General features: G+C 21.0%; 5 protein-coding genes across 5 annotated transcripts, besides 1 other annotated feature; 3 read left to right on the forward strand and 2 right to left on the reverse strand.

The window, feature by feature from the left end:
* Positions 1–568: 568 nt before the first annotated feature.
* On the forward strand, positions 569–3718 carry PCHAS_1225700 (conserved Plasmodium protein, unknown function; the record flags this gene model as incomplete). The annotated part of the gene is made up of 1 exon (XM_732666.2): positions 569–3718. The coding sequence occupies one exon, from the start codon at positions 569–571 to the stop codon at positions 3716–3718; it is 3150 nt and encodes a 1049-aa protein (XP_737759.2).
* A 430-nt stretch (positions 3719–4148) lies between these two features.
* PCHAS_1225800 (N-acetyltransferase, GNAT family, putative) lies at positions 4149–5311 on the forward strand (the record flags this gene model as incomplete). The annotated part of the gene is made up of 6 exons (XM_016798922.1): positions 4149–4499; positions 4584–4674; positions 4811–4852; positions 4926–4984; positions 5068–5107; positions 5217–5311. The coding sequence occupies 6 exons, from the start codon at positions 4149–4151 to the stop codon at positions 5309–5311; spliced, it is 678 nt and encodes a 225-aa protein (XP_016654278.1).
* A 1675-nt stretch (positions 5312–6986) lies between these two features.
* Positions 6987–8124: a sequence feature (centromere).
* Positions 8125–10052: 1928 nt separating this feature from the next.
* On the forward strand, positions 10053–13052 carry PCHAS_1225900 (conserved Plasmodium protein, unknown function; the record flags this gene model as incomplete). The annotated part of the gene is made up of 1 exon (XM_736150.2): positions 10053–13052. The coding sequence occupies one exon, from the start codon at positions 10053–10055 to the stop codon at positions 13050–13052; it is 3000 nt and encodes a 999-aa protein (XP_741243.2).
* Positions 13053–14247: 1195 nt separating this feature from the next.
* PCHAS_1226000 (IMC-associated apicomplexan protein, putative) lies at positions 14248–14538 on the reverse strand (the record flags this gene model as incomplete). Its single annotated transcript, XM_736149.1, has 1 exon — positions 14248–14538. The coding sequence occupies one exon, from the start codon at positions 14536–14538 to the stop codon at positions 14248–14250; it is 291 nt and encodes a 96-aa protein (XP_741242.1).
* A 1913-nt stretch (positions 14539–16451) lies between these two features.
* Positions 16452–18080, reverse strand: PCHAS_1226100 (conserved protein, unknown function; the record flags this gene model as incomplete). The annotated part of the gene is made up of 1 exon (XM_727858.2): positions 16452–18080. One exon carries the CDS (start codon positions 18078–18080, stop codon positions 16452–16454), a length of 1629 nt encoding a protein of 542 aa, XP_732951.2.
* Positions 18081–18196: the final 116 nt, after the last annotated feature.

Consider the following 18196-nt stretch of genomic DNA (forward strand, 5'->3'; position numbering starts at 1 on the left):
ATATTTATCCGACTGTCCAATACGTAAAATATATATCATATAAACCATTATTAATATTTAAAACAAACAAAATATCGACGGATATATAATGGTATAACATTGTATGTATGCAGTATATATATATATGTTTTTTGTTATAACTTTGATTTACGTATGTGTATAAATATTCATTTGTTAAAATTTTTTGGTACTTATTCATTTATGGAAATAAAAATATATTTAATGATATATTGAGTATCATATAATTTAAAATATTTTTTTTAGTGTAAAAAATTCCATACTTTAATTAAATTGTAACGCTTCTTACAAGTGTTACATAAATTTTCCATGTACATATGAATACACATACAAATTGTGTCGTTTGTTACATTAAGCGAATATTGCTAGTTCAAGAGTTGTATGCTTTTATTATTCGTAATAAAAAAAAAATTAGTAAACATATGTGAAAATTTTTCCATATTGAAACGTAAATACAAGATAATTTGTTAACTTTAAAATGGCAACTTTTTAATAAAGTTGAAAAGTATGAACAAAAAATATATATGTATAATATAAATATGAAATAAAGATGAAAAGTGAAGACAATGGAAGTTTTGCAAGTATTCCTGGTTATTATTATGATAAAAAAAAAAATAGATACTTCCTTATTGATAATGAACTAAAAAAAAAATTAAAAAGGGAAGAATTTAATAATTTAATAAATGAGGCAAAAAAAAAAAACCATAAAAATAAAGCTGAAGAAAATGAATATATAAAAAAATTTCATAAAATTCATGGAATAAAAGAAATGAAAAAGAAAAAGAAAAATGTAAATGCCAATAAATTGAATGTAAAAAATAATGATAATGAAAAATGTACAATTTTAGACAAAAATCATAATTCTTCAAATAATATAGAAAAAAATCTACAACTAATAAATAATGAAATAATATTTTTAAAAAAAAGTATATCAGAAAATCAAAATATATATAATGTAATTAAATCAATACGAAATTGTCATTTTAAAGAAGATTCAATTTTAAGTTTGCCACCTGTTTTTATTAATATTAACAATTGTGAATATATTTCGGTAGAGGATTTATGTGAACTTCAATTAGACAATCAATCATTTTATCAGAAAAAGAAAGACACTAATATAAAGACACCTAATATTTTAAACATAAAAAGGAGTGATAGTTCTCCAATTTTTTTAAACGATTTTAAATCCTTTAATCCAAATAAAAAAACATTCGATGAAAATAATAAAAAAGATAAACCTCAAATATGTCAATATCCTAACAATGAATTATATGACGGGACCAAACAAAATCAAAACATAGCATATAATTCCAAATCTGATGAAAGTTTTAAAAACGTTTATAATAATCAAACTAAAAATTACTCATATATAAATTCAGTGCCTTTAAAAAGTGAGGCACCCATAGAATATCATAGCATAGAAAAAAGCTTATTAGTTCCAAAGCTATATGGCCGAACTTACGAAAAAATAAATTCTTATAATATAGAAAACTTAAAGTCAAAAATAACTGCAAATAGATACAAAGCAAACTTTTATTATTTCTATAATAATAATACAAATTATAGTAGTATAAATTCCATAAACTATAATGATAGTTATAATATGATTTTATCTGAAAATCAAAATGGTGAAGATATCAATAATAATAATAACGATGGAAATGATAATAATGGTGTGAGAAATATTGAGTGGAATCCATTATCTAATACTCAAGATGATATTATTTATCAAGAATCACACAATTATTTTGAAAATAACACAGAAGCAGGAACTACGGATGAAATAACAAATGAAGCACGCGTTTCGAAATCTTATAAACCTTCTGAATCTTTTTTTCACTTATTTAGTAATCCTTTATATGAAGATATTATTTTTAGCACTAGTAAAGAAAACAATTTTTCTTTTAGTTTAGGGGCCATTGATTTAAAAAAGTTTCTAAATAAAAATAATAACTCATTTATGGATAATATAATTCACGAAAATGTTTATTATAATTCGGAAACGAATCATTTATGTAGTTATTCGAAGGAACAGAGTGAATTGTTATGTACTTCCCCACAAATGTTGTCACATTTTACAATTTTTAATGAAGAATATGTTGCTTACTCGTCATACCCAAATACAAAAGACGATAAATGTTTATTATTTTTATTAAGTATAGAATCCTTTTTTCAAAGTGCTCCGAAAATTGAAACTATTAATTTTCAAACTGAAATAAATTATTTTAAATTATTTCCATCCATGGAAACGAGTTATTCTATGAATGAAACTTATTATAATAATAGTGATATGAATTTGTCTTCAAATTCTGAATATACATATCATTATAATAATGAACTTGATAAAATTTTTATCTGTGGATCATATCCATGTTTTAGTTTTAGTACAATAAAAGATTCTACTCCCTATTGTATATGGGACAGTAAAAAACTTAAAGTTCACGATTTACTATTATTGAATGAAGGGTCCACAAGTTATATTGATAATATATTGAATTCAAAAAGGTACACAAATCCAATCCATTTAACACATGGAAGCACCCCTCAAACAGTTATCAAGCCTTGCTCCAAAAAAGGGAAGGAAAAAAAAAAAAATGAAACTGAAAAAGGAAAAAAACATGAAAGTAATAAACCTTCAAGTCAATCTAAAAAAATACAACCAAATCAGCATTGTAATAATACAACAAAACGAAAAAACGATAATAAACGAAAGAATTCAACTAAAGATTCAAGGAGTGAGGATTATACTGATGAAGATATAAATAATAATAAATATGAATTTTCAAAAAAAGGAAATAATAATTCTACTGAGAAAAATAACTGTAATCGCTTAAGTAAAAATAATTCCCCCAAATCAAGTTTATTACACTCAAGCGAAAAGTCGAAAGGCAAGCATAATACACCTTATAATCCCCACTCACCAAATTATGTTAAATGTAACTACAATGATAATAAAAAAAAAGGAATATGTTGTGAAAATATAAAAAAAACAAACAACAACATATTTTTGTTATGTAATACCGAGTATTTATATTTGTGTGATCTAAGATGCAATGTTTTAAATACTATATCCAAATTAAAACCGAATGAAGGATATGTAAATAAACTTTATTCGTTAAATAACAACTATCAATATATTTTATCTAAAACGAATAATCATATAGGACTATATGATATGCGTTATGTCCCTTATAAATGCAATGATGAACTAAAAAGTAATTTAGTTGTTTCCTATGACAGATTTATAAATAACGATAACTTAAAAAAGCACCTTAATGATTTTTATGTTATAGATAATGAACAGTTTATAGTTTCACTTGATACATATACAAATGCTGTACATATATATGACATTATGAATACCGCAAATAAAATTATAAATTTAGATGGGCATGAACATTCAAAAGATAATACTTTACATAGTTATATAAATTTATCAAGAATACCTTATATATATACGTCTCCTGAAAATGAAGATTATTATTATAATTATTATAAAAGAAAAGCTAATGAAACAAAAGCTACTGATAGCAAACACACAAATCATTTAAATCCCTTAAAATCCTATCCAAAAAAGGACTTATTCATAGGATTAAATGTTCAATCAATTTTACCTCTTTTTTATGTTAAACAAAAATATTGTAAATATAATTTTATTTCAATAAATGAAGGGGGATTTATTTGTACAATTAATATATAGATAATGTTGTTTCTGTGGTATTTTGATGTTTATGTTTTTTTCTGATTTTTTTAAGATACGCGTATTTTTATGAATAAATAAAATACGTGTATTAATTTGTTTGCAATATATATTTATAATATGTACATATAATGTTTGGTTGTGTAAAATTTTTAGAAAAATATTTATTATAAAAACAATTCAAATATATATTTTTTTTTCAAGTGTAATCATATATGTTTTTTTTTTTTAATATGAACAAATTTTCACAAAATAAAATTGTTATATAACGTAAATAATAATTTTTTTTTGACAAAAAATGTTACTTTATTAAGAAACATAAAAAAAAATGCTAATATCCATTGGCTTTATTTTACTTTTAAGAAATTAACACAAAATCTGGGCATTTATATGATATTTTTGCTACATTTTCAACTTAAAATATTAAATTATGACTCCAAATCTTTCATCAATTCATAAAATAGAAAACAAGCGTGACGCAGATTGTGATAACTCGATGAATAGAGTGTCTCTAAATAATAATGATTTAGAATTAGAAAAAAGTAACGATGAATTAAAAGGAGACGATTTAGATAATGAAATGGGGGGTGATCTTATAAAAAATAACATTTATCATACAATGATTATTAATAATAAGAAAATTGATATTCATCAATATGATACATTCCCTAAAGCGCATTTAAATAGTGTATATAAGTTATTGAGCAGTGAATTATCAGAACCATATAATATATTTTTACTTAAAACAATATTAAAGAATTATAGCAAAATTGCATTAATGGTATATAACTCTTTAAATGATACCTAAGAAAACTACAGTTTTATACGTATATAAACATTTATTCCGTTCCTTTTTTTCTTGTAGTCTTTATACAATGAAGAATGTGTAGGTGTAGTAATATCCAAAATTACAACGAAGTGTAAAAATAACGAATCGTCTATTTTTGGATATATATGTAAAAACGCATATAAAATACTTATATCTAATGCATCGTTTTCTTGTGTTATAACTTGAGAAAATTGCCTATATTACAATTTATCATACATATAATATTTTTTTATGTTTTTATATAAATTTATAAAATTTGTTAGGTATGATAGCTGTGGATAAATCTGTCAGGAAGTGTGGTTTAGGTAAAATATTTTTTATTTAATAATAACATTTCAATTCTTATACTAATCATAGATTATCTCTTTCCGTTTTTAGGTTCATATTTATTAAATGAAAGTATAAAACTAATGCAAAACTTGTATGGAATAAACGAGGTATTTTCATTATATATTGTAAAAAGTAAAAATTGCAAAAATCCCCAATAGAAACAACTATTTATTAATGCTAACTTTTTTAGGTTCAACTTGAGGCAGAAGCTACGAACATTCCTACATTACGTAATGAATTTTCCCATTTACACTTTATATATTCCAAATATAAATCTAACGTTTCTTTATTTATTCAATACCATAACATAACATATATAAAACTTCCACTTTCTTTTAGGATTTTATGAACAAAATGAGTTTATTAAGGTAAAAAGGAAACCGAATTATTACTTAAGTGGTTCTGATGCATTCAAATTAAAAAAAATATTATAATACAGTTATATAATAACGTTTTTTTTGTTGAACATAAATTTCATATATGTGGAGTATTTTTACACTTTACTAAATTGTTAATTTCATGCTCTATTATTATATAACGATGGTATATATTTGTGTTTAATTAAATTGAACTTAATTAGTAAAATATGTTTTAGTGTTTTAAAAGGCAATAAAAAATATTTTTGTATAGATGTATTAATATTGGAAATGTTGATACACAAAAAGAAACAAATCTATTTAAGCAAATTGAATAAATGTAGATTTCTTTTAATAAAATGTTTGAAAATTTAATGTTTTCGTTAAAAGTTATTTCTTATTATGCTTACTAGGTAAAATACTCCAAGTTCTAATGATATTATAAAACACTTTTGTTCTTATATTTTTTTAAAACCTTTGCAAAAAATATTTTAATATGAATTTCACATATAGTGGTTATACAACCACCTAGATATGTATTAAGTTTATATTTTTAACAAATTGCTGCATTTATTTAAATTTTATAAATTTTCACATGTTACAAAGCATTAAGTGATATGGATGAAAACTTTGCATAAATTTTTCGTGTCTAACAGAAAAATCTGTATGATAGATGAAAAGGTACTATTTATATTTGAGATATTTCATATATAAAGAAGTTATTCATAGAAGTTTTATTCTTATATTAAAAGTAGTAATTCATTTCCCTTTATGTTCATTGCATATTCTTTCAAATTATATGAAACAAATAGTCAATTATAATTTTACAAACCTCTATTTAATATGCACATAAGGTAAAATATAAATTATTGCTTTTTTTCAATATCAAATTGTTTTATAATGGATATTATGTACGTATAGTTTTATTAAAAGTCTGCTATCTACAACTAATTATAAAAATATATATTTTATATATTTCCGTTATGCATCCATATAATAAAAGTCATTTTGATTTAAAAAAAAGTAGGATGCTTTATAAGAAAAAGATGAATGCATTTCTAAGGTTACAATTCATTTTTAATTCAAGTTTATTTAATATAAAACTTAATAGATCTTTAATATGTTATTATAGGATACTTATTGAATATAAGGGAATTATATAAAGAAAGGAAAACATATATATTTCATGTCTTATAATACATCGTGGCATAAATAGTAACATTTATTGAGAAAATTCGTATAATATATACGAAGATAATATGCTATAAGAAATAAAAATGCTATTGTAAAATATTTAAGGGGAATTTTTTCATATTAGGAATAAAGGTATTCAAAAATGTATAATAATATATAAGGAACACGTTTATACTAATGCATTCCATACATTAAAGATGGGTATTAATTTGTTTAAAGAATATCTAATATAATTTATCAGAAAAATAAGCGGTATACGAGAGTATGAATGTTTTTATTACAAAGGCTATTCATAAGTTCTTATTGTGAATGGAAGTAAGCATTCATTATAAAAAAACAAATGTGTAGAAGTTTAAAATTCTATAATCAAAATGTATTTATTCATGCATAATTTATAGCTTGTTTATATTAGTATTATATATATATTTAGAAATTTAAATATATCAATAAAATATTGCTTATAAAATAAATATAGACAATAATCTTATATATATTATAAATATATCAAATATTACTATATAATTTATGTAATATTTTATTTATAAATTTAATTAAAACAATTTAAATTTCATATATTATAAAATAAATAATTAATTATATAAATAAAATTATTATATTAATACATTATTTTAAATTTAATTAAGTAAAATATATATTATATAAAAATAAATTAAAATAATAAAACAATTAATAATTAATTAAATAAAAATTAATTATATATATAAATAAATATATAAATTAATTAAAAATAAATAAAATATAAATAAATCATTTTAAATTTAATACTAAAAAATTATATAAATATAAAAATAAATATTAATTAAATAATAAATTAATTATATTATAAAAATAAATAATTAAATTAATTAATAATAGTATATATTTAAATATATATTTGCATAATTATAATTAAAATAATAAATTAATATTAATTAAATAATTTAATTTAATTATTATAATTATATTAATTAATTATTATATTAAATATAATAAAAATATATAATTATATTAATTTAATATTAATAAATACTAATTTATTTAATTTAATTATTTAATTTTAAATAAAATATTAAGTTATTATTATATATTATAAATAAATTAATAAATAAATAAATACACATTTTAAATAAAATATTTAAAATAATATATAATTTATAAATATATATATATTTAAATTAAATAAATAATATATTTATTAAATATAATTAATAATTATTTGTATTTTACACACTATTTTAATATATTTATTAATAATTAAATTTTATATAATATAATTAATTTAAATTACATAATTATTTAATATAAATAACTTATTTAATTATTAAATTTAATATTAATCGATTATATTATTAAATATTTTTATAAATCAAATATAATAAACAAATATTTAATTAATTATTAATATATAATAATTATTTTAATTATTAATAAATCTAATTATATATTTAATATAAATAATAATTATTATATATATTATTATTTTAAAATAATTAAATTATTTAATATTATATTAAAATGTTTTTAATTTTAATTAATTATATATTATTTATTTAAAATATTATATTTTATTATTAATTTATTTAAAGTTTAATATTTAAAAATAAATATTAATTATATTATTATATTAAAAAATTGTTTTATTTTATTTTAATTATATTTAACAATTATATAATTATTATAATTAATTTAAAATAATAATTAAAAACTAATATCAGAAATATATTTGGAATATTCTATATAAATACTCAATATATTATAACTCTTATTTTATTATTTTTCATATAAATATATTAATATAATTATAGTAAATATTTACATAATTATATACACATATTAATAAAAATTGTCTTATACAAAATATTAACTATAGATAAGTACTATGGTTTTTTGTTCCTGTTTTATGAGCATAAGACAATATTAAAAAGTTTTTTGAATGGTTTTATTTCAGCAATATTATAAATTGTTTTAAAACTCTAATTGTTATTTTCATTACCTATTTTATATTCACATGTAATAAAAGAGCTTATAATTCAAATTATATGAATTTCCTATATATACTTAGCATTATAAAATATCCCTTTGTTCATTAGTAAAACTCTTTCATTGTACTCTGAATTATTTGTTAAACTGTATTATATTGTTTATTATATAGTATATAAAACAAAAGACAATAATTGTTAAGAAATTTTAAAAACATCTTAACATACAAAAAATAAAACATTATATAGTTTCTAGCATCTAAAATAATATTGCTATTGTATATTTTTCACTCTTTATAATAAAAAAGGATTCCTAAAGGCGTCTGGAAAAATTAATTTGTATACTCTCTAGAGTGAAAGGTGGACGAAATAACAATGTGCATTAGCATGGTATTATAAATGTTATAAAAAATTTTAATTTTCGTTGAAGTAACTATAACAAAGCATAGTAATTTTTAATATGTCTATCACAATCCATTTTTTTATTAAGCCTCAATCGCGTAATTATAATAATGAATACCTCATCTTTATGACCAAAAATGAAAACAAAGACAACAAATTTTAAAATAAACCATATGTATGAAATATTATAAATAAAAAAACACATGCAATATAAATTTAGGAATGTTGCATTGAACTTTTATCTTTTATATGAATAATGTATTTAATGAAAAAACATTCCTTATTGGTTAACACCTTTCATATAAATATTTTATAAAGATATAAAACACGAAAATCATGCACATATGTGCGTGGTGTATTTAATAACAGTCTTTTTATAATTTATTCCCATGTATCTTACTCTAACAAAAGATCTTAAAAAGGTAACATTCCTTCATCTACACAGACAACAATAATATTTAATTTAAACCTGTTTTATAATATACATTAATATTGGCACCCCTTATTTTGATATTATTCTTAAGCATAAGCAAAAGAAACATTTAAAGAATTTATGGTTTAAATATTATGGATGCTTTTCTTTAAATGAAAAATGGTATTACATTCAGGTTTTGCTTTATATAAATAGTCATATTTGACATTTTTAGTTGATTTTTTTAATATAGGCGTTATATATTTCATTGGTTTGTCTTATAATTATTTTACTAAAAAGCAAATATCCATTCAAATCAGCAAAATAATCTTTATATTATAAAAGTGAAATTAAGACAATCCTTTGACAAAAAGTTTTATGTAAGAAATTTACGTAAAATCTTTTATCTTACACTTATAGGAATTCCGCTATCAGAATTTCCAAGATATTTTTACTTCATTTAATTTATCGATATATTGTATATACATACTATCCGAAGGAAATAATAATATAAAAAATAATGTTCGAAGTTGATATTTTCCTTAATTATTTTAGAGAACTATGACTACATGTACAAAATGCATAATTTTCATGTTATCCCCCATTATCAATTTTTATCATTTGACAAAAAACTAGATTTTACATTGTATATAAAATAATAAAAAGTAATGATGAAGTTACATTTTAAATATGTACCCATTTAATAATTTTTTTGAAATGTAAAATATTTAAAAAAAAAAATTAAAAACATCCTTTAAATATATAGAAAGGTTTTGTCTACATATAATTAAGTTTAGTATTTTAATATTTAAACAAATGATAATTATTAAAAATGATAAAAATATATCCTTACCCTTTTAGTAAATATGTCAAATCGTTGCCAGATCCTCCGCCTCATAAATCACGAGAAATAAGGAAATTTGAATGTAAAAAATATGAAAATGATTATAAATGGCTGGTTGAAGCCAAAAATAATCTAAAGAAATGTTTCCATCTATGCAATGCATGTTCAAAAAAATTTAATTATATGAGGTGCTTGGTAAAAAACTCAAATGTACACTATGAATATATTTTGAACGACCGAATTTTAAAGAATGCAATAAAGCATGATGATGAAAAGGAGCATAGAGAGAATATATGTAATAAAAACTTGTGTGATGATAAAAATATTGATATTCAATCCCATGACATAAAAAGCAACATACTTAAGATAGCTAATAATCGATTGAAATGTAATATGCAAAGTAATAAAACAAATCCAAGCGAAAAATCAATAAAAGACAATAGTATAATATTTAGCAACTCTTTAAATCCCAATGAAAATGATACTTTATCATTTAATGATGATGTATTTATATTCTTAGATAGTTATTCAAGTTATCACAAACAAAATGAAGATACTTACGATAACACAAAATTACAAAATATTAGCTGTTTAAAATATGCTGATAATATGCCATCACAGTATGAAATTGGTGATATGATAATACATATAAAAAGATATTTTAAAAATGACATTTCGTATTTTGCTTGTAAACATCTTACGATGGATGATGTATGCAATTTGAAGGATGAAAACAATAATTATGATAATATAAGCGTATATATCTATGATAATAATAGAGAGCATTCTATGAATGATTGTATGATAAATATGAGTGAGGGGAGCGAAGTGTATGATTTATCACAGCTGAGTCCTATGAATATAATTGACGGAAACGAAGAAAATGATCTCCCAAATAATTTGGATTCCATATGGATGAAACAATATGGAAATAAATCTTTTTTAGACAAAAATTATTTAAATGAGCATACCAAAGAAAAAAAAATCAGTATCGAAAACATTAATGAAAATGACAAATTATATAATATTTCCTATTTTTACAATAAAAAGAACTTTAATAACTTAATGAGCTTAAAGGGTATAAAACATAATGAGGATTTCATAAATAATATATACGAAACTGAAATAGTTGGTAAAAAAGTTCATGACTCAAAGAATCGTGTAACTATAAAAAATGGCAAGGAACAAAATGACAATTATGAGGATAATCCAAATATAAAAAACTATGAAATAGAAGTAAAATCTTTTGACATAGATGAAACAGAAAGGGCTCTTAATTTAAAATTATTAGAACATATAATAAAAAACAAAATTCCCAAAAAACATAAAGAAAATGAATTAGACATAAGAATGAATATCCCACATTTTCATACTAAAGAAAATTCAAAAACTTTAAAAAAAAATCAGATAACATTTTCGAATTATGATGCATTATATGCAAAGGAAATATATGATCATATAAAAGATAATAAATCAGAGCACAGGGAAGTTAAAAACAATAAAACATCCTTAAATAAGAAGAAAACTGAAAATGCTAAAATTGTAAACTCATATAATTTGAATGATTTATGTGAAAAAAAATATATCTCCGATGTAAATGGAGATAATATAGGTAAGATTAACAGATATAAGATAAAAAATGGAAAAGGTGATAATATTGATAAAACATATGTATGTGCTAAAAACAACTTTAGTGAAGAGCTTGATGATGCTAGTATAATTTCTAAAAACAATACATGTAATACATTAAATGAAAAATATGAAGTGGATTTAAAAAAATGTCCCAATTGTACAGATTCTTCGAGTAAAAATAGTATTGAGGAAACTAATTATGATAGTACAAAAGGATATAGCTATCACCTGAACAAAAATAATGTATCTGTGTCTACAAAAAAAGAAAATATTTCATTAATCAACTTTAATAAGCCTATATCAAACTGTATTAATAACAAAATTAATTTAGATAAATTAAATAGCAATGAAAATGAGGTTTTTGGAAAATATAAACTAAATAATAATCATTTAAAACACAAAGAATCTACTGATAAAAATAAAACAAAAAATAATGACATACATTCCATATATAAAAAATCGAAAGAAATACGTGAACAGAAATCCAAAAAATATATAAATAAAATCATTTCAAATTCCAATTTAATATTTGATAAAGAAAAAGACGAGAAAAAAGATGAGGAAAATGAGTCAAGGCAAAACATTGGTAGGAAAAAAAAACATGACACAGAACGAAAAAATAAATTAAATAACATCTTAAATATATGCTCCATTCCTAATAATATAAATATTCATAATAAAATATCTACATCTGATATAGAAAAAATAAAATTGGATAGTAATAAGATAGTATATATTAACAACAACTATTTTTTTAACGTTAAAAAAAATAACTATATTGATCAATGCAATACAGAGACTGCAAATAATTCAATGAATTATAATATTCAAAAAATAGATTTTCAACTTTGTAAAAACAAAAACGATATTTATTGTTTTAAGTATATGAGCAATGTTTTATCAAATAATGGTTTGTCTAAAGAATCGATTCTTAATGAGAAAGTTGAGTCAAATATTTTAAAGGGTAACCACGATAAATTCAATGAAATACGAAAAAAATACTTATTAAAAAAATATTTAAATGAAGTTTTGAATAAAAAAAATTTACATTCTATTAATCGTAGGATTCATAATGTACCAAATATTAATAGACAAAATCTAAGTAATAACAAAATAGGGAAGAACATATATGATAAAAATTGTATACACACCGAAAAAATTGAAGGTAATTTATATATAAAACACAAACTTAATGAAAATCAAAAAAATAAAAAGAGGAATATTAAATTAGAAAAAGCTCCTGAATCACCAAAAGAACAAGAAAAAATACCGAAACCATTAGCTAGTCAACTCGAAGTTAATTCATCTTCACATTTAAAAAAAACACCATCTTATCCATTTGAAGAAATTGACTAATAATTTGTATGTAATAAATAGTTCATTTATTCTTTGTTTGTAAGATTAAACCATATATATAAAACAAATAATATTTAAGACACATCTTAAATCCTAAAAATGTAATAAAATTGTTTATGTTAAATTGTAAAATCACAATGAATGCATGTGTATATATGTAATGTCTTTTTAAAAATTTGTATCAGTCACTATTGTATATGTTATTTTTTGATTGTTTTATGTCACATTTTTTTAATTAACTCACATTCTCATATTTTTGTTAATTTTTTGGAAAGGAAAACACATATTAACCAAGAAGTTATAGGATAATTATGGTACATTAATATTTATCGAAATCGTATAAAAAACACCTTTATATGTTTTTAATTTCACAAATATATATAAAAAGGATAAACCAAGTAGCTTCTTAATTTTATATAACATAAACAAAGCTTTTCAAAAGGTTGGAAAATATTTTAATATATAAAATACTAATAGAAATTATACATCATGATAAGGATATTATTACTATGCACTTATAATGCTATATCCTTTAAATATATTCTTTATTGTTATTCAAAATGAGAAATAAAGAATTCCACAAATTTTACAACATCCCATAAAATTAAATTTGATGTTACTACTTTATAACGGTAAATTATAAAGACGTTCTAACATCATCCATGTAATTAATCAGGCATGTTGTAAACTAAAATGTAATTGTCTTATTATATTTTATGAATGTGATTTTTAATTTTTGTTTTTTTATGTTTTTTACACGCATTTAAAAAGGATATTATACAAGTTAAATTTAAATAAATATAAAACTAAAACATAAAGAAATAAAACACAAAAAAATAATATAAAGAAAAAATTTTTAAAATCAAATTCTAAAAAATGGAAAAATATTTTGCTGTTAACTAAACCGAAAAAATAAATATGCTTGTTAGTTATGTTTGAATGTTAAAATCGGGATATGCTGTCTTATAATTTCAAAAAATTACATATTATATGATGTATATAATATATATCTTTTTTAAAAATGTTACTTGATTGTTAAAAAAATTATAACTATTTCATCTTAACGATAACGGAAAAAATTAATTTTGAACGGATAAACAACATAATCAAATCGGCTTACTTTTATACAACATATTATATATATGCTAATAATATATAAATTTGTATTTAATTTTATAATTATTGCATTATCTTCCTATATATCATAACCCCTTTCGCGTAATAACTCTTTAGCCTTGTCAGCAAATACACTATCAGATGGTCCAGCAAATTTTACATAGTGTGCTATTTGGTTCATTGACCACGATGATGGGACTTGACCTCCGATATTCATTTGAAAATGTCCTTCATTTATTATTGGGTTTACTTTATAATTTCTAACATATGGAGTTGAATCATCATTTGGATTTCCTGGTATTATTTTCATCCCATCTGGTATGGGCATGTCTTTATTTGGTGGTAAAAATCCGTTGAATTCTCCTTCCATTTTTAAAAAATGTTATGGGTTTATTTGTATAAATATAATATGGTATGTTATTTTTATAAAAAAGCGCTTATATTGTTTAAAAAAATGTTAAGACTATATTAAAGAATAAAAAAAGAAAATGTTTGAAAAATCGAAAAATAATAAGGTTGTTATAATCCTAAATATTAAAATTTAATACGTCTTTAAAAAATTATAAAATTTATAAAATAAAAAATTTAATATATTAAAAAAAAAATTTAAATAAAAATATATATTAGCTTATAAAAAAAAATATATACATTTTTTAGCATATAAATATGAAGCCATTAATAATATGCAAAAAAGCTGGTTGGCTAGCTAACATATTTTTTGGGCAACCCCAAAAATAGAATTAATCTATATCTATATATATATATATATATATATATATATATATACATGCAATAACGAAAGCCTTTTTAATATTTCTCTTTTATAATATATGGGAATTATATTTTACTATATTTGCGTTATTTATGGCGTTGTTATTTTAATTAAAAAAAAAAAAAATACATAATATTTAGCTATACCCATAAAAATATTATTGCCGTTCATAAAAAATAAAAGAACTAATATTTATAATAAATATTTTTTTTTTATTTTGTCATTTTATAATAAAATAAATTTCTGTAAATGCTTCGAAAGGCTATATCAAATTGTAATCTCCATAATATATATATATATATTATGTAATATTATATATATACATATGCATATATGTTGTTAAACATATGCCACAATAATATTTAACATTATATGGTGTGATAAATAGCTTTTTTTTTAAAAAAAAAAAAATAATGATCAAAAAAAAGAGAAAAAAATATATAGTAAACCAAAAAGCATTACATTGGCAATAATTTTAAGGTATTTTAAAGTGAAATAACTAAAACTGCATGGAAAAACTTAATATATTAAATAAGACAATCATTATTTTTATATGTAAATATAGTCACATTTAGTAATGTTATATTAACTTTTAATGTATATAAACTGGTGAAATCTTTCATTTATATTCACTAAGTTTTTTTTTAATAACTAGCAAGATACAAAATTTACATTAAGTTATTTGACATTTTCTATATAAGACTTAATGCGCTATTTATGTTAAATTTATTTTTTAAATATATTTACTGAATAGTATTTCATATAAGACAATTACTTTTGTTACACATAACACACATTTAAAGAGAGTTCCATATAATGAATGGGGTTAAATTGATGGTATATTGACCATATATGTTTTAACTGCTGTTACTACAAAGGGAAACACGCATTGGGAACGTTTAAAATATTATTTATCTTGACACCTATATATTTATTATTTCGGTTTTATATCACATATTATGAAAATTTATTATAACAATGTTAATGAAAATATTATATTCTGTATATACATTTTTGAACATGTCAAAATACGGTTTTTAACTCACCCCTAAAAAACAGTATAATATAGGGTGATCGTTTCAAATGTTTAGCATATAAAAATTGTTAAGTTTTAGTATATATTTCTTTTTTCTTATCATCATAAATCAATACAAATATATGCATGTGCATAATAAACTTCAAAATTTGTACACAAAAAAACAAAAACAAAAGAGAAGACACGATTTACATATTTATATCATATAACAATGAGTAGTATATACACACATGTATTTTTCTATATTGAGAAACAATAATTCATAAATGAATAAACAATTGTAATTTTGTTTATAAAGGACAAATGCATGCATATATATGCAACAAAATTTGGTGCACATAAACAAGTGGTATGAAAGGGTTTTCGAAAAATCTGTCAAAAACAAAACTTAATAGTATAAAATTATGTATCATTTGTAAAATATATATTTATTTATTATGATACAAAGTTCCAAGTTATGAATAATATTTAAAAATTAAGACCTTTTTTCTTGCTTTTTTTTTAGTGCGCTAACACTATCTTCATTCTGAAGCTCAAATAATTCATTTAATGAAACAAATTTTTCAACTGTTAATAAATTATCACCAATAATTTTTCCATTAATTTTTTTAACTATAATTTTATCATGAATTAATCTCAATGAAACCTCTGTTTTTCCGAAATGATAAACACCTCTTCTTATTTTTTCCCATCCAATTTGACTATTATGAGTATTATGCCAATCTTGTAATTTCCTGTCTATAGGATCAGAACTAGTAGTAGAATAAGCTTTTTTGGGTTTTCCTAAGCGTATATTAATATATGTTTTAGGATTTTTAAAGGATGTAGATGGTTCTTGATTTTTTAATGAAGAATTGTATTCTTTTTTTTTTGTTAATTGTGTTTTTTTTGATGGTAATAAAACCATAGTACCTTTTTCTTCATTTTGAAGTCCAATATCGAGTTTTTCTCCTGATTTTATTTCATTTAATTCATTAAAACTGGTAGTATTTTTCTTATTGCTTTGTTTTTTATTTGGTTTTTCTAATTTTTTATTTTGCTTTAAATGAATATCATTTTCATTGTTATTATAAACATCCTTTAAAGTAAATTCATTTCCTTTTCCAGAAGATCCCGAATTATTTTCATCATAATATTCATTAATAAAAGAATTATAGCTATCTTCATATTTATCATCATTGCTGTATGATTTAGTATTTTCATGAGTTTCTAAATTTTCATTTTTCCCAAAACTGAAATCACTTTCTATATCATTATTATTGATGATAGTACTATTGTTATTGCTATAATTTTTATTATTTGATAGATTGGGGGAAGAAATGATTTTTTGGTAATCCGGAGTTGAATTAACAATTCCTTGAGATGAATTGTCTAACAGCGTCTTTAAATATTTTGCTTCCTGTTCTAAAACATCTTTATTCTTATTAGGTACAACAGTCATCGTTAAGTTTTGAGGTTTTCCTTCTGGAATTAAATACGATGGCAATCCATATATATTTTTAGTGTTTTTATTATTTATATTCAAAGATGAAAAATTATTAGATGGCGGAATAAGTTTTGTCGAAAAATTAGGAGGTTGAAAAAAAGGAGATGATGATGTTGATCCTAAAGGGAAAGGGAAATTTTCTAATGCGTCAATTTTTGTATCATGGTTTTCTCTTTTATCTAATGGCTGAATATATGTTCCTACAATTTCTGGTAATCCTAATTCATAAAAATGTTTTATATTTTTATTTCCATCTTGCTGATTGGCATTTGACTTTAATTTTCCAGGGTGTTCATTTTCGAATATATTTGTATTATTCCTTAAAGTAGCATTAGTTTCTTTGCATAATTTTTCCAAATTTAATGATGGTTCTACTTGTTTTGGCAACATATTTAAAATATTTTTGTTTAAGTCTAACATTTTCAAATGACTTGAATCCAAATATTGATAGTTACCATTTTTTGCATTTCCATATGGCTCATCAAATTTTTTAGGATTATTTAATTGTAATCCAAAATTGGTTTGGCCATTATTTGTTTTTTTCATCATAGGTGGATTTTTTTTTAGGAACATGATGTGATTTTCAGCACTGGTATTTTTTTGGAATGTTGATTTCATATTTTTGTAAAGGAAAGTTCTTAAATATTTATTTATGGTTTGCTTTATTTTAAATATTTTTTAATTTGTGTTGAATATACAAGCAGTGTTTATTTGTCTTATTATTGTCACATATA

This window comes from Plasmodium chabaudi (assembly GCF_900002335.3).
Source record: "Plasmodium chabaudi chabaudi strain AS genome assembly, chromosome: 12".
NCBI lineage: Eukaryota > Apicomplexa > Aconoidasida > Haemosporida > Plasmodiidae > Plasmodium > Plasmodium chabaudi.